At 35.3% G+C, this 25,894-nt stretch overlaps 2 protein-coding genes across 2 annotated transcripts; one reads left to right on the top strand and one right to left on the bottom strand.

The window, feature by feature from the left end:
* The first annotated feature begins 954 nt into the window (after positions 1-954).
* Positions 955-3,341, top strand: LOC118348944. The gene is made up of 5 exons (XM_035691537.1): positions 955-1,357; positions 1,469-1,579; positions 1,770-2,414; positions 2,799-2,950; positions 3,063-3,341. Exons 1-5 carry the CDS (start codon positions 955-957, stop codon positions 3,339-3,341), a joined length of 1,590 nt encoding a protein of 529 aa, XP_035547430.1.
* A 3,544-nt stretch (positions 3,342-6,885) lies between these two features.
* Positions 6,886-10,458, bottom strand: LOC108991066 (low affinity inorganic phosphate transporter 1-like). Its single transcript, XM_018965208.2, has 2 exons — positions 10,235-10,458; positions 6,886-8,878 (listed from the first exon to the last, which is right to left on the bottom strand). The coding sequence occupies exon 2, from the start codon at positions 8,821-8,823 to the stop codon at positions 7,258-7,260; it is 1,566 nt and encodes a 521-aa protein (XP_018820753.1). The 5' UTR covers positions 8,824-8,878; positions 10,235-10,458; the 3' UTR covers positions 6,886-7,257.
* Positions 10,459-25,894: the final 15,436 nt, after the last annotated feature.

The raw sequence follows: 25,894 nt of genomic DNA on the forward strand, positions 1-25,894 counted from the left end.
GTAGGATGACACAAACATCGAATAATAGAGGCTTCAACTTGGGAATAGGAATTTAAGAATTGGAGGGTGAAAAGACATTGATGTAATCCAAGCTGCTGTTGTATATGAAGGCAGCGAGGCCCCCCCACCTTGTGTCCCAAATAACTATCATTACTCTTTTTAAAAATATAATATAAATAATAAAATTTTATTATATTTTTATTTAAAATAAGTGATAATTTTATAATATACAATTATTTTTATAATTATGTTTTAAATAAATTGTATTTTTATAAAATAATTTATTAAAATAATATTATTTTAATAAAATATCTTCAATTTAAAACATATATAGATGTATAAAGAGTTTACTCCTTATAAACTTTTCTACATCTAAAATAGATAAGCTCAAAATGTAAAGTTTAAAATTATTTAACACTTTATTTTCATTTTGTGTGTGGGGATGTTGGGGGTAGAAGGGACCTCCACGCGACAATGTGGACCATGAAATTCTGGTGGGAACGGCACAGGGGATCTTACAAACTGGCCCATGTTGTGAAAATTCTAAAATTGTTCATATTATTACAAATTGACCTCTACATATATTTTCTATTAAATTTGTGATGAAAAATGCTAACATGACACCTATTTTTCATGTTACAAGCCAATCATGTTTGGAAAAACCTCCAACAACTAAACCAAAAAACAAAAACTTTAAATAACTAAAATTAAAAGAAATGAATTAAAACTATAAAAACTTAAACATTAAAGAATAAACACGAAAACTCATTTCTTAAAATTAAAAATACTACTAGATATTGAACATTATTTTTTAAAAATTAGAAAAAAAAATTAAAATTGGAAATAGTCAACTTAAATAAGAAAAAAGACAATTAAAAAAATAATAAAACTAAAACTAGAACACCAAACTTTAAATGCTAACAGTAATTATCCCCCATCCTAGGGGTGGCCAGGATGACTACGGAATGGTGTAGAGGGCCACCCTATGGATTGGTTTGTAGCCACCGCAATGGGTGGGGAGGGGAGTGGGGAGAGGTGTGGGTGAGTGGCAGTGGTGACTTTATTCATGAGGATGTAGAGCGATGTGGTGGTCGACCTTGGTTGCGGGTGGCCATGGAAGATTTTAATGACTTTATTGATTCTTGTGGCTTGACTGAGATGAAGTCGGTAGGGAGTAAATTTTCTTGGTGCAATGGTCAGCAGGGGATGGCTCGATCCTGGTCGAAGCTTGACCGTCATTTGTTAAACACAGTGGCTGCCAATCTAATGTCTGAGGCGTTCGTGAAATATCTGCCCTGCACCACTTCGGACCATGCTCCGATGTCCTTTGTGCTGAAGCCTCCTTTTTCTCGGTATGGTCATTTCTCCTTTAAATTCCAACAAATGTGGGTATCCCATGAGAATTTTAAAGATGTTGTTCAGGCGTTTTGGCAAGAGTAGTCTGGGGATTTGGGTCTTTTTGGTTTAGCAAGAAAATTAAAAGAGTTGAAGTCGGTTCTTAAGGAATGGAATCTTAGAGTTTTTGGGCGCACTGAGGATAATATTCAGAGATTAGAAAGGCAAATTGAACGTTTGGAAGGTAGTCTTCAATCTCTTTTTTTTTTTTTTTTTTAGAAGAGGTTGAGTCGACTTTATTGCTTGCAAATGATGAATTATCGATGTGGTTACAAAGAGAAGAAACTAGGTTGTCGCAACAGGTGAACCTCCGTTGGATGGAAAAATGGGAGGCATCGGCTCAATTCTTTAAGTTGTTTGCGTCTTTCTCGAAGCCTGTAGTGCAGGAGATGCACTTGCGGGTGGCTCTACCTTGGATAGTCATGAAGCTATCCATTCGGGTGCAGTGGATTTTTTCAGCTCGTTTCTTAGTGTTCGACCTCGTAGGGACCTTTCGAACCTGTCTTTGCGTGTGGAGAAGACTATTTTGGAGGAGGAAAACAATGGTCTTATACAACTCCCTTCAATCCAAGAGGTGAAAGATGCTATGTTCTCAATCTTGATAGATAGTAGTCCAGGTCCGGATGGCTTTGGATCTGGATTTTATAGATCGTGTTGGGATATCGTTGAAGTTGATGTGGTGGAAGCGGTAAGAGACCTCTTTTGTGGGATTCCTTTGCCGAGATTTTATTCGGCTTCTTACATTGTTCTTATTCCGAAAGTCCAACAACCTACTGGTTTTGATAAGTTTCGTTCGATAAGCTTATGTTTAGTAGTCTACAAGGTTTTCTCCAAAATTCTGGTTCGTAGGCTGTCGCCTATTTTGAGTAAAATTGTCTCCCCGAAACAAGGTGCCTTCTTACCTGGTAGAAGTATTTATAAGAATATTGCTCTGGCCCAAGAAATAGTTCATATGATTAACAAACAGGTTCGTGGTGGCAATGTCCTTATTAAAGTGGATATGGAAAAGGCGTATGATAGTATTGACTGAGATTTTCTTCTACACGTCATGAGCATGTTTGGTTTTTCTCGGCGTGTCTGTGAGCTAATCAAACAATGTATATCCACTCTGTAGTTCTCTATAGTTATAAATGGAACGACAAAAGGATTTTTCCCAAGTGGTCGTGACTTGCGACAAGGGGACCCGTTATCCCCCTATTTATTTATTTTGGTGGAAGAAATTCTTTCTCGGTTGTTGAAGCATAATTTTGAGGAGGGTAAAATTGTTCCTTTTTCACATCCGCGTGGTGCACCATTAATTTCACATCTATTATATGCTGATGATGTTATTGTATTTGCCAATGTTGGACGATCCTCACTAAGAGTGACCAGGAACATTTTTGAGTAATATGCATATTGGTTAGGTCAGAAGGTGAGCAAAGAGAAGTCTTCAATATTTTTCTCTAAGCTTATTCCTGCTGTTGTGAGACAGTATTCCTTGCGCCTAACGTCTTTCACGGAATGTCTGTTCCCTGTGAAATATCTGGGGGCCCCTCTTGTTGTTGGTCGTTTAAAGGTAATTCATTTTGATGGTTTATTAGCCGAATTTGAGGTCGTTTTGGGGAGGGGGGGGGGTGGGGTGGAAAACGAATTTGTTGTCAGCTGGTGCTCGGGTTATCTTACTGAAGCATGTTGTATCTAGTATTCCAGTTCACTTGTTCTCTGTGGTTCTTGCGCCTAAGGCTCTACTGGGTGCTTTGAATCGCCTCTTGAGCAATTTCTTCTGGAGTTTTTCGGATGGTAAGCCAAAGCGAAAATGGGTCGGGTGGCATAAGATTTGTACACCAGTCCAAGAGGGAGGCTTGGGTTTGCGGAAGTTGGAGGAAGTTCAAAACGCCCTTTTCATGAAGTTTGCATGGAAGTTTTTGTCTCAGCAATCACTATGGTCTCTTTTTTTTCAAGGCTAAATATGTTAGAGATAGGCATGTTACGTTGGCGGACCAAAGAAAGGGCACTACCTTTTGGCGTTGTGTTCTGTCCATGATACCGAAAATCCTGAGTCATTCCTCATGGCGGGTTCGGGAGGGGGAGGTCTCTTTTTGGCATGACCCTTGATGAAATTCATGAGCAATCCTCTCTTATACAACCGGTTTTATGAGATGAGTTAGGCCCATGAATTTCATCATGGTATCAGAGCCTGCCACAGGACGAATGTGGGCCCACACTACTTACCCCGTGACAAGGACCAGAAAAAATACTGGTCTGCACGTGAGGGAGGGTGTTGAGGAATAATCCCACATTGGTTGTGGATAAGGTCTTAGGCATGTTTATAAGCAATGAGCAATCCTCTCTTATACAACCGGTTTTATGAGATGAGTTAGGCCCATGAATTTCATCAACCCTTGGTTGGCGTCTGGAGCTCTAATGAATGCCTGTGAGATCACGGATCAGCCTTGGTTGAAGATACGGGAATGTAGGCTCCAAGATGGCTGGGATGTGGAGTTGTTAAGAAGGTTAGTGGGCAAAAATAAGTTAGAAGAGATTCTGGAGTGCTTTGGTGATCCTAAGGAAGGAAAAGATTTAATTATATGGCAACCGAATACAAGTGGTGATTTCACATCAAAATCGGCTTGGGATTGCATTAGAGTTCATGCTCCGAAGATCACTTGGGCTAACTGGATTTGGAATTTGGCTTTGCCCAATAAGTATTCGGTTACGTTGTGGAGAGCATTGCATTTTTCCCTTAGTGTGGATGAGAGTGTGAAATCTTGGGGAGTTCCGTTGGTCTCCAAGTGCGAATGCTGTGTTCCTGGGAGTGTAGAGACTCAAGACCACATACTTGCCACAAGGATGGTTGTAGCAGAAATATGGCGTCGTGCGTCCTCTCAACTTGGTATTCCGTATGACCCACAACGATCCTGGAAGGATAAGGTGGAGCTATGGTTTTGAAGTGCAAATGGTTCCACTCAAAAGAGGTAATTTACTTGGAGATAACAAATGATCTTATAAATTGAGTTTTGAACAGTGAGAAAATGGGCTTTTATGACTACTACCCTTGGGTTTGACTGTGGGCTAGAGTCTAGACATAGAAGCAGGCCACTGAATCTATTAGAGGCAGCTTTAGAATGGGTCTCTCGTGCAGTTCATATAATTCATGATAATGGGCTTTAGCATCGGTATAAAAAAGAAAGTAAAGACAACCGAAAAAAAAAAAAAAAAAATGTTAAGTGCTCGGTGCTTAGGGTATGGGGCATGTTATGAGGCATATTTTGATATGGGCCTGGTATCATCTACAAATGGGCAGCAGCATAAATTTCGGAGACTTCAACTTTTCATTAAGTAGAAAAATTTTATTTATCATCCTCACACTATACATTATACATAATTTTTTTTTTATTTTCTCTGTTACCAAATGTGTGATCTATGGATGATGAGTAGATGAAATCAATTAATTTATGAAACCAATTTTTTAAAAAATAAAAAATAAAAAAATGTGTGGTGTGTGGTGTTTGAGAATGATGAATAGCAAACCTCCATTAAATATGATATGTGAGATCACAAGGGTACCAGTCCCAATACTTTTACAATTATTAATCGCTTGAAAATCCAACATCTATAAAACCGACCTGGAAGACGATTGATTTTGGTCTTTTCCACTCGGCACTTGATTTATATAGTGTTTACAGTAATCAAAAATTGACATTTACAGCTCTGCTTCTATCTGTACAGAAACTATAGAAGGAAATATAAAGCTGCTATGCGACAGATACAATGTTTACATATAAAACTATAATCATGTATTTACTATAATCTCGTAGAGATATTTTAGCAACAAATCGCGGTCTTGTCTCTTCAAAAAGGTCCCTCCGGCCTTCACTGGGAGGTGGTGGCCGCCACTCTGCCAGACATGTGAATCAATCTTTGAATAAATGTATGGATATAAATGATTAATTTGTTATCTCCACAAAAAATTAAGGCTGGAAGAAGCTGAGCATGGTATTGGCTTGACAACTTTGTTAAGGTGTTTGGACTTGGAGTTTAGATTTTTTTCTTTTTTCAATGGGAAATACTATACATCAGCCCCACACCGGCACACACTTCACATCACTTTTTTTTTTTTTTTTTACACTCAATAGGTTGAGTGTGTGCCGGTGTGGGGCAGATGCAAATATTTTTCCTTTTTCAATTCCTCTTTATTAACTGGAATGAGGTTTTTTTCTTAGCTCCACTCCCTTATCTTATCTCGTCTCTTTACTTTTAATTTCATTGCAAAGTTAGTTCGGAAAAAATATATATATATATATATATATATATGAATCTTCAGTCATTTCCTGGTTACCACCAAGACAGTTGTCCACTATATGTTGATCAGTGGACTCGTTAGAAACTTCTTCGACGCTTCGTAGTTATAGAATCTAATCAATGGAGCTCTCCAATGATTGACGTGAGAGAAAGGGAAAAAAGAAATCCTGTGTTTTGCTTTGAGGAATAGAAAAAAGGTTTTTGTGAAATGAAAGCATAAAAGGAAACTTGGATTCCTTTGCTATCTATTGAAGAGCCATTATCATTATGGTATACTAATCGCTATGTATTGCATGGAAATTGATAATGCAATCAAGAGGGATAAGAAAATGATTTAAGCAACACATCAACGATTCATTTCACAAAGATAAGAACACAAATTGAGGAGCCAATCATCGTGCCCTTTCTGAAACAGTAGAAGAATTTCCAGTGTCGTCGATGCACATGCAGATGGGAACGCAAACACTTGTTGCCGGTATGGGGTCTATATCAATGGGTCCCTCTAATTTTAATTCGAAGCAATGAAGGGGATGGGCCCAGTGCAACGCTCACATGCATACGCACCCCTAATAAAAGACAACGCGGTTAGGTTCTGAAGATTTCCCGTATGTTTGGCGTCTAGAAAGTCCTCGGGAAAATAGCAGAAACAGTTCAAACAGAAACTTGGGTCCTTTGGTCTGTACAATCTATCAAAGAAAACGAATGGCTATAAAGTAACCAAAATGTGTGAAAGGTTTTCATTAATGGTGACATAATGATTCACTGCGAGAAGGGACGAAGGGGTGTGAAACTTTAATCAATTTCTCTCTACTTTTACACGACTTGTTGTAAACGGGTAATAAAACACTCCCACCCCCACAAGGTACAGGACTGATCACGACCAGCCTCAAGACTCCACTGTATGTAGACTAAGCTTCTTACTTAAACTGGAATCTGTACAAAATAGATTACTTCCACAATCAGCCGTCCATCACACAACTAATTAATAACAATGACGCCAACGCGCTTGAACTAATAGGTCTTTCAATGTAGAATCATTAACTATAAGCAACCACTAATTTGAGTCCAACGAGAATATTTCGCTTTCACACAACAAACAGCAATGCATTTGTTGCTGAGAAGACAGCTCATGCATAAAGACGAAATGGCTCATTTTTTGAATTTCAATCCCCTTCTAGAGAATCTGAAAAATGATGACGAGAATAAAGAGGGGGAAAACAGCAGCAGTATTATTTTGTGATGATTATAGTCGAAGATTGTGCTAAATGGTGACATATAGATCAAATCCAAAAAAATTACAGGAGAAAATGTATACATAAAGGTTTCTTTTATACTTCCAATTGCAGTATCACAAAGATAAAACAAAAAGACATAATTTCATCCTACAACAAAGACCATAGTTGCACAAAGCAAGAAAAGCAACCAACGTGAAAAGTGCTTATTCCATACTTGGACTAAAAAGGAGCATCACTTCAGATGATATGTAAGCGCTTGCAAACACAAACGTACTTTTCCAGTGAAATTTTCACGAATTCTACTGGACAGGTTAGACAAAGAGAAGGCCGAGTTAAGGGGGTACACTTAAGTTCTAAGGTCTTGACCAGCCACCTTAGGATCTGTAGCAGCTCCATTTTCTTCCCCAGCTTCACCAGACATTTCCTCCAATGATCTTCCTTTTGATTCAGGCACCAAGAATGTAAACACAATTCCAAGGAAGTTGACCACACCGAGGATTATGAGTGTATTTCTTACTCCAATACCCTTTTCTGCATACTGAAATCCAAATGCCCCAACTATTGCCCCAGCCTTTCCGGCTGCAGCTGATATACCATGACATGTTGACCTTAGCCTTGCTGGGAAAATCTCTGCAGGGACCACGAAAGTAGTTGCATTTGGACCAAAATTGGCGAAGAAAAATGTGAGGGAGTATATAACAACAAACCCAATTCGGTTGGCTTTTATGGTCCAGTGATGGTAAGGAATGGCCAAGGCAAACATGAAGACAGTCATGAAGAAAAAACCCATCAATTGTATTGCGAACCTCCCAATCTTATCAATGAAAGCCACGGTAAACCAATATCCTGGCACAGTGCTGCATAGAGCTATAAGAGTTTGTGCCCTCGCAATTCGGAATACCTCATCAAGGGCGCTCATTTCTTTTGCCTTAGGAATCCAACCAATGGCACTGAAAATGTCCTTCTGAAATAGATTCTGGCTGTAGAAAGCAATATCTAGCAAGAACCAAGTGGTTGTGGTTCCAACCAAATGAAGCCCATGACGGCGAACAAACTGCATAGAGAACAATCCAAAATCATTTCCTCGTCCTCTGTCCTCAATTTTCTCCTGATCTGCTTCCAATTCAACCTGCAAAACTTTGGACATATCAGCAGCTGCCTGTTTGGCATTCCTTGCAACCAAGGCAGTGTATCGAGCAGTTTCAGGCATTTTCATGCGCCAGTAATAAGTAAGAGCAGCTGGCACGGCACCGAACATTACAATTATGCGCCAAACATAATCAGCTTCTGGAGGAGTGGAACCAATTGGATCAACTTGATAAGCTGAGGCAGGGTATTTGGCCTTGAAAGCTGCTGAAACTATAATAGCAACCATCCCACCAGCCAGAATTCCAAAACCTTGCATTGCAAACACTGCAGCGATAAAGGCTCCACGGGTCTTTTTGTTAGCATACTCAGACATGATAGTGGCAGAAAGCGGGTAGTCACCTCCAATGCCAAAGCCGAGCCAGAACCTGAAGAAGCATAATGTAGCCATAACAGAATCGGGATTTTTCCCGAAGGAAAGGCCACAGGCAATTGAACAAATGACCATAAGCATGAGGGTCATGCCATAGACACGTTTGCGGCCCATTTTATCACCGAGCCAGCCAAAGAAGAGCTGGCCTGCAAGGGTTCCACAAAAGGCAACACCATTAACAGCAGCCGAGACATTTGAAGGTAGAGAGCCAGGATTTGGAGAGTCTTCCTTGTAGTAGTACAAGCGGCCCAACAGTTTGGTCACAAGAGAGATGCAAAAGAGATCATATGCATCAGTGAAAAAGCCCATGCCAGCGATCACAATTGCTGTGAAATGGTACCATTGTGTTTTGGCAACATCAAGAGCATTAAGCACTTGCAGTTCCTTAGCCATTACTAGTCCTTCTACGTCACACGATCTCTTGCAACGTGTTCTAATTCTTTAAGTCCTGAGAAGTAGAACAGATGAGGAGAAAAAGAGAGATCAATATGCGAGTCATATATTGTGACCCTGAAAAGTCAGTCGGTGAGCTAGCTAGTCCGAGTGTTTTTTTTCCTGAGTTTAGTTCATCCGAGTTGAAACTATTAGACTTGTGAGTTGTGACAGTAAAACAGACATGAAAGACCAGGTTAATTAAGAAGAAGACAAGAGAAGGGGGGCTAGAATTTTCCACGGTCGCAAATATCTATACGCGGAAGCAGATGATGAGGGCCACATGCATGATAAAGCTAAAAGAAGCGTGAGAAATTGACCAAGAGAGCATAGGAAGTCCGTGAGTCAATAAAGTCACAATCACAATCTATGATGAAAAACTCTGTTTAAAGTATTAGTTTCGGGTGAAATTATGGAACACATGGACTACCATCAATACTCGGTAATAGTTTTGGTGGCAATATAACGAAGGTTTTGGACAAACCCCTCTCTCTCTCTCTCTAATCGACAACTGTTCTCTTTGTTTCTTCTGAAACTACAACAACTAAATTTATAGCGATCTTAATAAAAAGATAGACAATGGAAGGTCTACCTATGCAAGGAAAAAGCTGCAAACAGACAGGAATAGTCGCTGAAACCAGGGCACGCCCCAAAAAAACAAACCCAGAGGACCCCCAAAAGAAAACTATGAGATGACCACAAAACTCCAGTTCATAAAGTTTCTAATCAATATAAGCAAATATCCTGACTTGAGAATACAAAATAAATTAACAAAAGAAAACTCTTTACCACTAAATGCAGTACTTTCCATTTGTTTATTTATTGTGGTCCGGTAAAGCTTAGTATATAGAGTTCAAAGGTGGTTCAGATATTCATCAGCCAGAAATTCGAAGAGGTTGGAAAGAAGTTTCAGAGGATATAAAAAAACAAAAAAAAAAGTCATTGATTTTTCTTAGCAACCAAACATAAAGTAAGTGGGAGAGGAGAAAATAGAACGAAAACTCTGGAACCTCTAGAAGAAAATTGATTAAAGACGTTAACTCTTCTTAAAAAATCACGTTATCAATTTTCCAGTACTTCAAGAAGTTCTTGATTTCGAGAAACTTACTTTCTTTCCATTTTCTTTTTAGGTGGTTTTTAGAACATTTGACATAAAAGTAGAGGATGCGCAAAAAGAAACAGAAAAAAAAGGACGACTCAGAAGTGCGGTATCTTTCGAGTCAATCTCGTTTAACATGTACCCAATCTGAAACCCAACAGAGAACCCAAGCTTTAAAGGCTCAAATAATTTTTTTTTTTCTTTCTTTATTGTACCTTAAAAAAGCATAAGATAAAAAGGTCGTATAAAAAGTTGAGCAAACAAATAACTTGCCTTTTAACGCATCAGAGAGAAACAAACAGTGATTCTGCCAATTCTTCTTCTTTTTTCAGGTACAACAACACATGTTAAATCGGCACTAAGGGAGGAGGTGGAGAAGAAAAAGGAAGAAACTGTAAGACTAGTATTGAAGAGAGTGTGCCATAACGCTGGACCGCTGGTTAGATATACAGAGGAGGTGGGGCTAGAGTACATGGAGGTAAAGAATGGGAGCTGGTTCCGTATTTAAAGACCCCCCCCCCCGGGCGAAGAAACAAATACTCGTTTGTGAAGGGAAAATAACAATTAAAAAAAAAAAAAAACTCTTGTCGCTCTCACACTTTTTTTTTTTTTTTAACTCTTAAATCAAATTTGAATTCAAAATCCATTTCAATTCATCTCATTTTATCATTATAATTTTTTTAAATTTTTATACAAAATATAATAAACAATTTAATTTTTTCAAATATCAAAATAATTTTTCAAATTTCTACCCAAAATATAATAAATAATTTAATTTTTATTCTACTATTTACAAACTATTTCAACTCATTTCAATTTATCTCTGAAACTAAATTACTATATAATTTTTTTAAATTTTTATAAAAAATATAATAAATAATTCAATTTTTTAAATTTTAAAATAATAATAATATTAAAAAATAATTTTTTGATTTTTTGATTTTTTTAAACGACAAAAGTATTCTATTATGAGTTTTGGATTTTCTTTATATATCTAAATACAGTCAGAACTTCGGATGGGATCGTGTTCGGCGCAACTCTACTCAACCATAATGGGCCCCCAACAGTACCTAATGTAATGGTTTTCTATGCCTTACTTGCTTGATAATGGACCTAATCATTTTTTGGAAGCCTCACGATCCACAAGATTTGGTGCGATTTTTCTATGGTATTAAATTTGACAAAATAGTAAGGAAATGAAAGTTTTATGGATTTTTATCTAAATATAAGTCTCACTTTAAAAATAAATTTAAATAATTAATTTTATAATAAAAAGATGAAATAAATTAAAATGAGAAGTTTTGTGTGTTTGAAAATAAATTGAGAAAAATAAAATATTATTCAACTCATGTAGGTAAAAAGAATTGCATCCAAACAATTGGCTGAGTGAAGAATCAAGAAAAAGTGTGATGGAATGGAATGCCACTCTAAATAATTTAATTATAATCAAATTACAAATGTGGTTCAATTAAAATATTAGTAAAATCAAACTGAGCATTAATGAAGATTGACTTGTCCGAGGCGCCGAGTCTGCTGCTAATTTTTTTTTTTTAATTATAGATTTCGTCTGGAAGGAAAATGTAATTAGAAATAATGATGATGTGAATTAGTAATAAAAAAGTGTTAAATGTATTTTTAAAAAATTTATAAAAAATTTACTTCTTCATGTATTAGTTATTAATATGTTAAAAATAAAAAACTGTTAAATACATGTATTTAAGAAAAATTTATAAAAAATTTATTTATTTACATATCAGAGAAAATTATAAAATTTAAATTTTAAAAAAATTAATAAAAAAATTTTATATATAAAAATATAAGTAAAATTGTAATTATATTATTCTTAATAATATAGGAATAATAAATTGAGTGGACGCTGTTTTAACTCCATTAAAAAAAAAAAAAAAAAAAAGTGTGAGTGGGACCGATTGAGCCCAAATGCATTCAACTTGGAGGTGTAAATTCCAAGTCAACGAGTCGTCTGTGATATAAATGCCTACTTTAAGAGAAAGGAACAGAGAGAAGAGGACGAAACGTCGAAAACTGACTATGGACCCATTTGTGACATACGCGTAGCTCACAATTTTGTAAATAATAATAAAATAATTTAAATTAAAATGTTTTAATAAAATTATATTAATATTGTTAGAGTTGTGCTTGGAAAAAAATTAACGTATGTTGTGCTTTTTAATTCATACATGATATGCTCCATATTTAGCTTGAGATTTTGGTATTTACTCTTCGGGTTAATTAACAAGTCGTAAATCTGTTTGATGCCCAAGAATAATTGGACTTGCTAAATAAAAAATAATCAAATTATTAGCATTAGCATATATAGATCAATATAACATCTAATAAAATATCAATGTTATATATAATTGTCTTTTACTCTAATATTTTTTATAAGTGATGACCAACTTTGAAATGGTTAAGAATATAATATAAATAATAAAATTTATATATTTTATCAATTTAAAATTTTAAAATAAATGATAATTTTATACAGTATAATAGCAGAGATCATGAGTTTAATCTTAACTCTATATTCTACATATTAAATGGGTGAGAGACTGCCTACACGCAAAGATCGAAGAGGGACCAGTGATTTCACACAAATTTGATAGTAGAAGTGGAATGAGTTTTTTAATCAACTTTTTTCATGGTTTCACCCGCAAGTTTGATCACATCAGTCGTGTCTGAATTGTGATGGTGAAGTCCACCGGAACGTAAGACAGTAGTGCGGTGCATGTTATCCTCGTTATTCCCTAAAGTAGCTAGAGCTGTAAGGCCCTCATGCGTCCTATATATCTTACAGTGGGAACTGAACTAATTAAATCCATTTTGAATGGCCTTAATTCAGAGCCGGCTGGACATGCATCTCTCTATCCCATGCATGCATGTCTTCCGCTAATTCATTATTAGGTTCTGAATAAATTCCTCCTACTTTTGGGTCCTTACAATTATTTTCGCAGGTATAAAAGGATGATTAATTTACAACGTCTACTCTTCCTGGGATCGAAGAAAATACCAATAATATATATGATCAGAATAAGATAATGCATGTCTTTATATATACGGAATTCGATGATCTCCAAAGTGCTTGGTGGAGAATAGCACGTCTCTTTTATAACTTGGTAACTGATCAAGTACTACTGTTTACTTTGATTTTACAGCATTAATATGAACCCATCGCCACTACTCTTTAATTTGTCTCCTCCACTTTACAACTATCATGAGCAATCACCGGAAGGAATTGGCCGGCCACAACAGTACTAGTAGTACTAGCTTGCATGTCCTAGTACTATCACCATTCACTACAACAGAAAGGGTCTTTTGGGATGAAAATTTTCGTCCCGAAAAAATTTTTGAGACGAAAAAAATTCGTCCCAAAGTCGTTCCAATATCACTGTGCCAAAAGGCATTTTGGGACGAAAATCACCATTTCGTCCCAAAAAATTTCTTTTGGGACGAAATTGAAGGAAACCGTTCGAACACGTTCGAACGAAAAAAAATTTTCGTCACGATTTAAATTCGTCCCAGAAAATAGTTCGAACGGAAAAAATTTTAAGTTCGAACAATAGTAACGTGTTTGAACGATTTCGAAATATGTTCGAACACACATGAATTCGTTCGAACGTTATGAATTGTCTTTGTGTTCGAACGCTAAATGGTCAGGTCGAACGCTATATGGGTTCGAACGGTATAGGATATGTTCGAACACGACTGAAATTATTTACGTTCGAACGTTGTGTGATCGTTCGAACACTACAAACATGAATTTCATTCGAACATTATATCCACGTTCGAACGCTATTGCCGTTACATAGAGTTCGAACGTTTTACGTGAGTTCGAACGATATCTCTTTAATTTAAATCAATAATAGAAAACCAAATAGACATTCATACTATTTGCCACAATACATTAGAAACTGTTTAACACTCACAAAAGTGTTAAAATAAGCACAAAGTAAATAAATAACAGTCGAGACAGGTATTGTTCGTACATAAATAGATAATCCCAAAATCCATCAGTTGTTTGGAGGCCTGTACTGTTGCATAAGCTGCTGCATTTGGAGTTGCATCTGTCTTCTGAACTCTTCTTGTTGTTCTTCATGTTGTTTGAGGCGCATCTCCAATTCTGCTTGTTTTGCCAATTGAGTCTCTAACTCATGCTGTCTTGCAGTCAATTCTTCGATTCTGGAATTCGCATTCTCTAGCGCTATAGAAGTCATAGATGCATTCCCAGAAGAAGAGGAAGAGGGACCAGGCTTTACACAACGACCCAAACCCCTCAAATATCCTGAACGTTGACCCAGGACTTGTGTAAAAATCTCAATATCACTTGTTGAGGAATTTTGATCTGACGCAGATTCAGCACGTAGGGCAACCATTTTATCCTAGCCATATATAAGATAAAGAATTAATATCGTCATAAATATTCTAATATATTTAATTTAAACAGGTTATAAAACTTACATAATTTTCACGGGCATCAGGATGAGTCCACTCTCCATTACGATCAGTGTGCGATGCAGCATATAATTTTGTCAGATCATAATTAGTATCTGAATCTTGCTACAATAAATGTGTTAAAGATATAAAGTCATTATGATGAGTCCAAATAATTAACTATATCCAATAAAAAAAATAGCAATACCAATTTCTGAGAAAGACGATGGAAAGATCTTGAGCCTGCATGATGATTAATCTTCAATTTTGATCTATTTGTTTTGTTTATAGAACTTCGCTCCTGCAAAGAAATTGAAAATATTATGAAGCGAAATGACAGATATGACAAGTAAAATAAATAAATTTCATTATACCTGATATGATGGATCCTCAAACATGTCACAAAGTTTTTCCCACTCAGAAGGTCGGACATCCTGGAAAGGATGTTGGCGTGCATCTTCCTTCTTCTCAAACTTATTATAATGCTCATGACACCTCGCCTTATATTTGCGGAATGCATTACCCATAAGCTCTTCCACAGTCTTACGCTCCTCTCTCCGACCAAAATTTAATTCGAAATCATCCTTAAAAAAATAGTCACAAACACATTATCATTTATAATATTCTAAATTTAAGTAAAGTATAGGAATTTAATCAACTAAATCAATATTTTAAACATTACCAAACAACGCTTCTTGATAAGCTCTTTAACATCTTGGGGGACTTTCTTCCATGAAATCGTTGCCAAAGGTGCGTAAGTTCGTGTAAGAGCACCCACATGTGATGCAAGCCAAGCTGCTGGTTGTCCTTCGCCCCCAGTATGTTCGTCAGGAATGTTAACCTTGATCTTACCCAGCTTCCGATATTTTTCCAACGTCACCCCTCTAGTGGTGCCTCGACCTTGACGAGATTGTACTGTAGATTCTATAAAATATAACATTGTAATCAATTACATTTATATTTCTATTACAGGACCTTAATTAATAACTTTTATGAGTATTAGATTTTTACCTTGTTCTGTAGAATCAATCTCTAATGGTGAGTCTGAAGGAGAGCTAGGAACAGGTGGAGATGGGTTGCGAACTTCCTTCCTCTTTGGCGGCATAATTTCAAACTACTGATACATTCAATAAGTAAAATATTTGTCATCAAGTGTAATGTTAACACTTAATTGGTCAATCAGAATCTGTATCAGTTTCATTTGACAATTCGCTCTCATCATCTGTAGATACTTCAGATGATTCAACATTTTCCTCAACTGTCGCATCAACAATTTCAGCCTCAATATCTTCTCTATTTAATGGAATCATCTCATACTGGCTCAAATCCACAAACAAATTTAAGGCGGGTTGACTCTCTTGGTATGCTTCTTGAGTAGAAGAGTCATCTTCTTCTTCATCTTGTCCTTACACCTGAGGGATAACATCATATATATTTCTTGGAGAATATTTTTGAACTACTCGCCATTGATTTCCTAACCTCGGGTCATCTAAGTAGAATACTTGAGATGATTGAGAAGCCAAAATAAAAGGATCATCGTCATACCATTTTTTTGATGTATTAACACTCAAAAAATATTCATCATCACGGACTCCAGTACGAGGATTGCTTAAATCCCACCAATCACACTTAAACAGATACACCGCAAGCTCTCCCAAATATTTCATTCCAATTATATCGACAATAACCCCATAGAAATCAATATTTTCTCCATCATGACTTCCTTCGACTAGGACACCACTATTTTGGGTTTTCCTATAACAATCTCGATCCAGTGTGTGATACCTACTTCCCCGAGAAATACATGCAGAATATCGAGCAGCGCGTCTCGATGGGCCACGCGCCAATGCATACAGTTCATCAGATATATCATTTGGATTATTCGCATGCAATTGTACAACCTACATATTGAGTAAAGCATATACTATATCAAAGTTGAAATTAATATTTTTTCATTTGTTATTGAGTAACGCATATGTAATTTCATTACCCGTTCTTCAAACCATCTCGGGAACTCCTCTTCATGTTTCTGGTTTATATCATTTACTCCTAGTTCCTTGAGCACGTTAATATGATCACTGAAATTGATGATTACCACAAATATTTTATATTTTGTATTTTTTTAAAAGTAATGAGGCAATTTAAATTAAGAAAAAGTTATAACTTATTTCAAGTAGTTCTCTATCTCAGGGCAATTGTTCAGCACGTACCACTGAGCTTTCTCGAACTCTCTCCCACACAAGTCATAACCACGCACTGCACCAATTGGACGAACTTGTTGGGAAAACACAGAATATATAGTCTGTTGTCTTGCTCGGTCAACGTCAAAGTTTCTTTCTGGCCGATCAAACCGAGTGTCAACTCCGTGGAAATATTTGGAACAGAAGGTATGCCACTCATCGTCAATATATGCTTCTGCAATTGATCCTTCTGGACGGGCCTTGTTACCCACTGTACGTTTCAACTTTCCAAGAAATCGTTCAATGGGATACATCCATCTATATTGAACTGGTCCTGCAAGTCGAGCCTCACGTGGCAAATGAACGGCTAGGTGAACCATGACATCGAAGAATGACGGTGGATAAATACTTTCTAGCTTACACAATATTATGACAATTTCTCGTTCCATTCGATCCAAAGCTTCTACATTCAACGTCCTAGCACATAAGTCTTTAAAAAATGCACCCAACTCAGTCAAAGCCACGCGCACATCTCTGGTCAAGTACCCACGGATACCAATAGGCAAGATACGCTGTAAGAAAACATGACAATCATGACTTTTTAATCCAGTTATTTTCCAATCATTTGTTCTCACACACCTTGTTAGATTCGAGGCATAACTGTCCGGTAATTTGATCTTCATTAGCCACTCACAAAATGTAACCCTTTCATTCCTTGACAATGTATACCACCCAATCGGCATGTAGACAGACGAACCATTTTCTTGCAACTGCATTTCCCGTCTTATTCCCAACCGCTTCAAATCCTTCCTTGAGTTTATTGTATCATTTGTTTTTCCTTCGATTGACATCAATGTTCCCAATATGGATTCGCAAATATTTTTTTCAATTTGCATAACATCAAGGCTATGTCGCAATTTTAACTTCGACCAGTACGGGAGTTCGAAAAATATACTCTTCTTTGTCCAATTCAACTCATTCATAGCTCGTTTTCTCTTTCGTTGTTTTTTACCAAATTCATTACAACCGACATCTATAAATTGTGCAAGTACATCTTCGCCAGACAAATATGGTGGAGGTTGGCCCCATTCAACAGTTCCATCAAACATTCTAGAATTTCCACGCCATATATGGTCACTAGATAAAAATCGACGATGACCCATGAAACATAATTTCCTCCCGTACGTAAGCCATTCAGATTTGGTATATTTGTTACAAGTTGGACATGTCATTTTCCCCTTAGTACTCCAACCTGACAAATTCCCATAAGCTGGAAAATCATTTATTGTCCACAACACCGCAGCATGCATCTTGAACGACTTGCCTGTTGACGAATCAAATGTGACAACCCCATTCTCCCACAAATCTTTCAATTCTGCAATCAATGGCTGTAAGTGTATGTCTATATCATTTCCCGGTGACCTCGGACCTGGGATGAGCAAACTCATCATGAAATATGGATCTTTCATACACTTCCAAGGTGGTAAATTATACGGCATAAGTACAACTGGCCAAGTACTATGACTAGTACTCATGTTCCCAAAAGGATTAAATCCATCTGTTGCCAACCCAAGTCTTACGTTACGCGGTTCTTCAGCAAACCATGGGTGTTCCTGATCAAATTCCTTCCACACCTGGGAGTCAGCAGGATGTGACAAAATATTCTCGTTCCTTACTCTATCTGATGAGTGCCATGTCATATCTACAGCCGTTGCGCGTGACATAAATAATCGTTGTAATCTAGGTATCAATGGAAAGTGGCGGACGACCTTTTGCGGAACATTTGCCTTGTCCGATGTCCATCTTGACTCGTGGCATATAGGACACTCGTTCAACTGCTCATTCTCTCGCCAAAATAATATGCAGTCATTCGTACATGCATGTATTACGTTGTAATCAAATCCGAGTCCTCGTTTCAACTTTTTTGCTTCATAGAAGTTACGAGGTAAAGTATTGTCTGTCGGCAGTGCCTCTTTAAACAGCTCAAGTAACATATTGACTGCCTTAATAGATAATCGACACATTGATTTTATGTGAAGCAATCATACGGTAAACGACAACTTACTATGTCTTCTGCATCCTGGATGTAGCTCACGCTGTGAATCATTCCACAAGCGTGCAAAAGTGTTATGGCCCCCATCATTTGAGCTTAATGTGTCCGTGTCACCTTCATCCATAAACATTCCCGCACCGATGTCACCTAACATTTCCACCAAATCCTCATCGTAATCATCTCCAACAATCTCTGGTTGTACATCTTCATCGATCTCTTCTTCTTCATGTGGAGCCTCAAATGAAGTTGGATATGGTTCGCCGTGTAAGACCCAATCAGTATAACCCTTATCAATACCTTTGACAAACAGATGCTCTCTCACCAAGTCTATCTTATGAGAATGCAAATTCCTGCATTCTCTGCATGGGCATCTGATACGCCCATCACTATCACATGTACCCAATGCAAACTCCAATAATTTCTTAACACCTTCAGCATATACATTGTAATTCTGACCCAATCGATCGGTAACTCTCATCCAACTCTTATCCATGCCGACTATATTCATTACAAACAATATTGTAATGCATCAGCAAACAACCATATATCATGTACCAATTAATGAGTATGCCACCTTTCACCGGGTAGTTGGTCCTATCCCGTTCGGGATTGTAAGATCATAGTCGCCAACCTATGATCTATTATCTGTCACGTCCAACAAAATTTCGGCAGCATCTCCCCATAGTTCTCCAAATATGCTCGTTTCGTTGTGTGCACTGACGATTAACACGTCGTTGCACCATCACCGAAACTGCATATCCAGAGAACAATGGATGAATCTACCAAAATCATAATGTTGGACGACAACAGATATAGTTCTATAGTTTGCGAGAATGATCTTACAATCCCAAACTGTCCACTCTGGACAATTCAAGAGTTATCAATCAAGCATTCATCCGAATTGATAACTCTCGAACGGGTCTAAGGTTTATTTTGATGAACAAACAATACAAAATATGCTAATATATGTCAAACAATAACAACATATTATTTACACAACAATACAACAAAAACATAATTAGTAGGTATTATTTCAATATTTATTCCAGATTTTAATTTAAATATTAGTTTTACATGTTTATAATTAAGTATTTTAATTTAAAGATTTAGTAGTATTTAATTTGAATATTAATTTTATTAATTTATCTTGAAGTATTTAAGTATTATTAAATCTTAACTATTTCTATTTTAATTTAAAGATTTAGTAGTATTTTAATTTGAATATTAATTTTATTAATTTATCTTGAAGTATTTAAGTATTATTAAATCTTAACTATTTATATTTTAATTTAAAGATTTAGTAGTATTTTAATTTGAATATTAATTTTATTAATTTATCTTGAAGTATTTAAGTATTATTAAATCTTAACTATTTCTATTTTAATTTAAAGATTTAGTAGTATTTTAATTTGAATATTAATTTTATTAATTTATCTTGAAGTATTTAAGTATTATTAAATCTTAACTATTTCTATTTTAATTTAAAGATTTAGTAGTATTTTAATTTGAATATTAATTTTATTAATTTATCTTGAAGTATTTAAGTATTATTAAATCTACCAAAATTTATATTTTAATTTAAAATTTTAGTAGTATTTTAATTTGAATAATAATTTTATTTATTTAGAATTAACAATATTAAATGGTAGTAGTACATATAATTTACATAACTATCCCAAACTATTTGTATTATGTATACGTTATTGGTGAAATGTCATTACCCGTTCGAACGATGATACCCGATGTTTGAACAAAATTAATACGTTCGAACGATAATCCTAATCCGTTCGAACGTATTCGTTCCAGATTCCAGTCGTCTTCAACAACGCCGAAAACTCCATTAATTACAAACAGCATCAAATACAAACACCAATTTCAAAGCATACAACTTTCTAACATTACAAAATATTAAGTTCAAATCATACATTTCTATTTTAAAAGAAATACCTGACAAATTGAAGATGAAAAGAAAATAATCCGAAAATAATCACAAACTATCCTACAAGTATTAATCCGAGAATAATAGAGTGAGATGAACAATTTTTTTGAGCTTAAGAGTTAGTTTGAGAAAGAATACCTCTGATATGTGAAGGGTAATCTTCAGGCGACCACACGGAGCGACTGCGCAGGAAGAGAGAAACAAAATTGTGAGGTTCTGTCGTGTTTTTGAAGAACATTTCATGTTCGAACGGTTATTTACTAACCGTTCGAATGTGAAAATATTAAGCGGGAGAAAATTCCCTCCTAATTTTCACGTTCGAACGTAAAAAAAGTGTGTTCGAACGTTAATTTCTAACTGACCCAATCGGTATTACAAAGTTTTATTTATTTTCTTTTTTTCATTATACCTTTAAATAAAAGAACAACATTAATATATGTAGACATATTAGATGGTACTATATTTTAATTGGCGGGATATTTTCCCACCACTGCAATAATCCGTTCGAACTATAACAAATTACGTTCGAACGGTAATCCAGCTGTCTTTAATTGGCGGGATGTTTTCCCTCCATTTGCCTTGTCCGTTCGAATGTTTTATTTTACGTTCAAACGTTAACATATGTGTTCGAACTGTTTATGAGTACCGTTCGAACACATATCCTTTATGATTAAATATAACTTTTTTCATCATTAAATGAAAAGTACTATAACATCATATGTATTAGTTATATATACTATCATATATAATGTAATATATACTATCATATATATGGTAATCTATACTAATTATATAGTATATATAGTAATATATATTATCATATATATAGTGACCTATACTATCATATATATTATTAAGATCATATGTATTAGTAATATATACTCACATATATATAGCCCCAAATATACTAAGGTCACATAATAAAGTCTAGAGAAATTTATAAGATGATAGTATATTATAAGTAATCTATACTCTATGTATATATGTTGTATAATATCATATATAACTTTAGTAGGTAAAGTATAATGGAATATGTAATATGACATATATTAGTTAAGTATAAACTCATACCATATAGTACTACATGCTATTATATGGTACTATATATATCTTAATATCTCATATATAACACTTTGATAGTAAAGTATTATGATATATTACTATTATACTATAAGAAAATATTTTATAAGTTATTATGCTTTCATTTAAAGTATTCTACTATTATAATATATATTATAATATTACATAGTAGATTACAGTATATATAATCTACTATAATAGTATATATATTATAATAATTTATATGAATATAAATATAGTATACATTTAATATATTTTTTAATAAACTTACAAACTTCCGTTCGAACGTGAAATAGTAACGGGCAAACGGTTTTATATTAACGTTCGAACGGTTATGCACGTATAAGTTATCGCGGGCAGCGATTTCTCTCACGCCGCCGTCCCCACCGTTTGAAAAAGCGAGAAAACGTTTGAACGCACTACATTCACCGCTGTCTGCCGTGGTGATCAGCACATACGTCAAACATTTTCCCTCCCAACTAAAGGTATGCATTTTCAAACTCATTTTACCGTTTATTTTATAATTTTATGGTTATATTTGTTTTTTTTCGAAAAATTACATTTTTTCATTAATAATTACCGTAAAACATCATAAATCTATCGTAGGATGTTTAGAAATGAAGAGTACTTTGTTTTTTAGTTGAAGAAACCACTGAATCGATATTTTTTTGAGTATTTTCATGGCTGCTGAGTTGACTCAGCTATGGCCGAGTTAGATCTGGTTTACGTTCGAACGGTATTAACCAGTTAGTTCGAACGGGTAGACCTGTACGTTCGAACTTGATATACCCGTTCGAACGTTATTAATTGTCCGTTCGACCATATATATTAGACGTTCGAACGCTAATTATTAAATTAAATCCATTAACATTTTATTAGCTTATTAAATTGTTTTCATCGTTTAATTGATTATATGTTCTATCAATTAATTTATTAAATTGCTATTAGTATATAATTTTGTAAATCTTTTAGTCGTAATTAGATTTTATCACTAATCTTGAATGTATATTTTATTTTTTAAATTGCAGGATAATAATGTCTTATCGGGGCCGTAAACGTGGTAGATCAGGAGAACCTTCCATCCAAACAGTTCGAGAGCGGACCGTTTTACTTGAGCGACAGGTAAAACTGTCTGATTTTGTCGCTCTTATATGGGAGGGTCATTCCCTCCCATCAGTATTCAATGATCGTGGTTGGGCACCAATCTTAGATCAGCGAGAAGAAGGAATGGAGCTCGTTTCCTTCATTGAGATCATTACTGAGTTCTATAAAGAGCTCGGTGCTGCTAGCCCAGACGATGGAGGGGCATATAGGATCTGTGTCCGAGGAGCTCCTGTTATATTTTCAGCGGATGGACTCGCTGCATATCTGGGTATTCCTAGGCTTCTTGATGCCTATCCAAACCTCCCGCTTAGAGAGTCTGGTCCTTCAGGTGATGCAGCTATGTCTCAGGACGAAGGACTAGATTACACAGATGAGATAGATACACTTGCTGATCACGAGGTCAGAGACTTGATTGTTGGTCCAGATGCTCCAGTGTACGATGGCTCCAAGAGTATTAGGCAGGCAGATTTATCTTCTTTCTTCAAGATTATGAATTTGATCATTGCCAACAATATTGACCCACGGCAGCACAAGACCGAGGTCGGCATGGATCGAGCGAGATTTATGATACGGGTCGCTCGTGGCATCCGATCGACCTCGTTGGTTATATATTTGAGAGGATCCGATCAGAGGCACGGTTTATTACGACAGATATACTGCCGTTTGGGATCCTCATCACTCGATTTTTGCTACATGCCGGGGTTGTGTCCGAACCTGCCGAGCGTTCCCGATTTCCGATGGCACCGATCAACAGCACCACCCTATCACGGAGCACGGGACACTCTAGATTTCGTTTTCGTGGAGCTGTTCCTGACAGGGCTGAGATTCAGAGAGATGGGCAGCCAGGAGATACTGGAGTCTCGGCTGGTGAGACATCTACACAGGCTGAGACATCACGCACATATATTCGTGAGGAGATGGCTGACATATTGCGTGCTGAGATCGGTGTACACACATCAGCAGTGATTGATGCAGTGCATACTGCCATGTCTGAGTTGCGTACAGAGATTATGGCTACCGTCTCTGGGTTACGTACAGAGGTTGATGAGTTACGTACAGCGATTAATGCCAATAATGCAACTCAGGTCACAGTTAGTACTCGACTGACACAGGTAGAGACACAATTAGCTGCAGTCGAGGATGTGTGTAGAGACCTCGCATCACAATAGTTTTTATCTTTTATTTATATTTTCTTTTGTTGTAATTATGAACAATATATATGGCATTTTGATAATTTGCTTTATTTGGTTGATTAATATGTATGTGATTGATAATATTTATTTACTAAATATCTTATTTAACGTAAAAGAAATCATTAAAATATTTTAAAATTAATTACATAAAATTAATTAATGAATTTGTATATATGATAGATATTTTTTATATTTTGAGTTTCGTACCGAGATTAATATTATACCTTCGAATGTATAAATGTGGTGCTTGAATATGTTCTAACTAAATATATTCCGTTCGAACGGTTTAGAAAGCTTCCTGCCAGGATTTGCCACCAAATATTTTCCGTTCGAACACAAAAAGATTCTCGTTCGAACGTTTTTGAACTTTCCCCGCCATAATAAAGTAATTATCCGCCAAATTTTACTGTTCGAACGTATTTTTTCACGTTCGAACGGGAAAAATTTTTTGAGACGATTTAATTCATCGCAGAAAAAACTGTTCGATCGGTTATTTTGACGTTCGAACGGTTTTCTAAATTCATCGATTTTTTGGGATAAAATTTAAAATTCGTCCCAAAAAATGACTTTTAGGTATGAAAAAAATTTCGTCCCTAAATAATTTCATCCCAAAATCTCAAATTTGTTGTAGTGATTGTGATTAGTTTACTTTGTTCGAAAAATCAATCGATCTTTAGGTCCTTGCATGAACACTTGTCGCCGTTTCATGTGCTCCTTTTAAATATTAGAAGTTTTAAAAGGGTAAGAGAAGTCTTATCATTACAAAAAGATGCTATAGAAATAAATTTAAAAATTGACATAAATTTATATTATATATTAAATTTATTTTATAATAAAAATAATTTTACAAGTTAATGTATCAAATTAAGTCACATCTTTATTTTTATGAAATATTTTCGTAGATAAAGCATTTATCAAATGGTAAATATTACTTGTAGAAAGAATCTCGATCATGTCACTAATCAAGTTACGTTATATACTTGAATGGTATTAATTATTAATGTAATTTTTTTAAATTTAGTTATTTAATTCAAACTTTTGTTCCTATGCTAGCTTTTATGTAGAAATTTAATTAAGATATTTTTGCATCCCTGATTTTTCTCAAGAAATGAGACACTACAATTTCCGTTTTTTTTTCTATATATAATATATATATATATATATATATTCTTTTTTAATCAAGAAAATTATTTTATTATTCTATAACCATTTGTTTGTCTTATGGAAAATATAGGAATTGAACTTATGCTTTTTATAACAATATAAAAAAAAAATATAAACTTGCAACTATTTTTTAACGATATTTACAATTTTATTAATTAGTTCGTATAGCTAGCTAGAGAGTAGTTATATATAAAATTAAAATTACTTTTAGTTGAGCGGCACAATTACTTTTATGATTACCCTTAAAAATCTACAATATGATACTTATTATTAGAGTTGGGTTAGTCTCCCGCCTAGAGTAATCTGTTCAATTTGACCAATAAATAAAATGTGTATTTTTAATTTTTTATTAATTTTTTATATAATTTTAAAAAATAAAAAAATACATCAATACACTTAAAATTACTTTCTTAACCACTAAATAAATAAATAAATAAAAATGACCAGCGGTCAAACTAATTAAGTGGACAAAGAAGCTTTTTCCCTTATTATTGAGCTACTAGATGAAAAGGAATAAGTTGACTTTGGCCCCCATCTCATCAACACAACAAAGGAAGCTTTATCAGATGAGATACGTGCATGGCGTACGTAGGTTGAGAGGAGATTCCTAAAAACAGGTTTCGTTCCAAGCTAGTACTACTGCAGTACTCATGTGGAAATAAATTAAGATAGTTAAATTTTATACCTATATCCGATGTACGGATAGTAATGAGAATAATGGTATATATGAAGTTAATTAACCAAGGATGCAATAACTAGTGCATGCGTGTT

This window comes from Juglans regia, chromosome 7, assembly GCF_001411555.2.
Source record: "Juglans regia cultivar Chandler chromosome 7, Walnut 2.0, whole genome shotgun sequence".
Lineage (NCBI taxonomy): Eukaryota > Viridiplantae > Streptophyta > Magnoliopsida > Fagales > Juglandaceae > Juglans > Juglans regia.

Excerpts from the sequence above, each read along its gene's own strand:
- LOC118348944 (XM_035691537.1), top strand. The coding sequence starts at position 955 with ATGACTACGGAATGGTGTAGAGGGCCACCCTATGGATTGGTTTGTAGC. Across the intron at positions 1,580-1,769 it reads GCAAATTGAACGTTTGGAAG|CCTGTAGTGCAGGAGATGCA; the intron begins GTAGTCTTCAAT and ends TCTTTCTCGAAG. Across the intron at positions 2,951-3,062 it reads TTGTTGTTGGTCGTTTAAAG|CATGTTGTATCTAGTATTCC; the intron begins GTAATTCATTTT and ends ATCTTACTGAAG.
- LOC108991066 (XM_018965208.2), bottom strand. The coding sequence starts at position 8,823 with ATGGCTAAGGAACTGCAAGTGCTTAATGCTCTTGATGTTGCCAAAACA.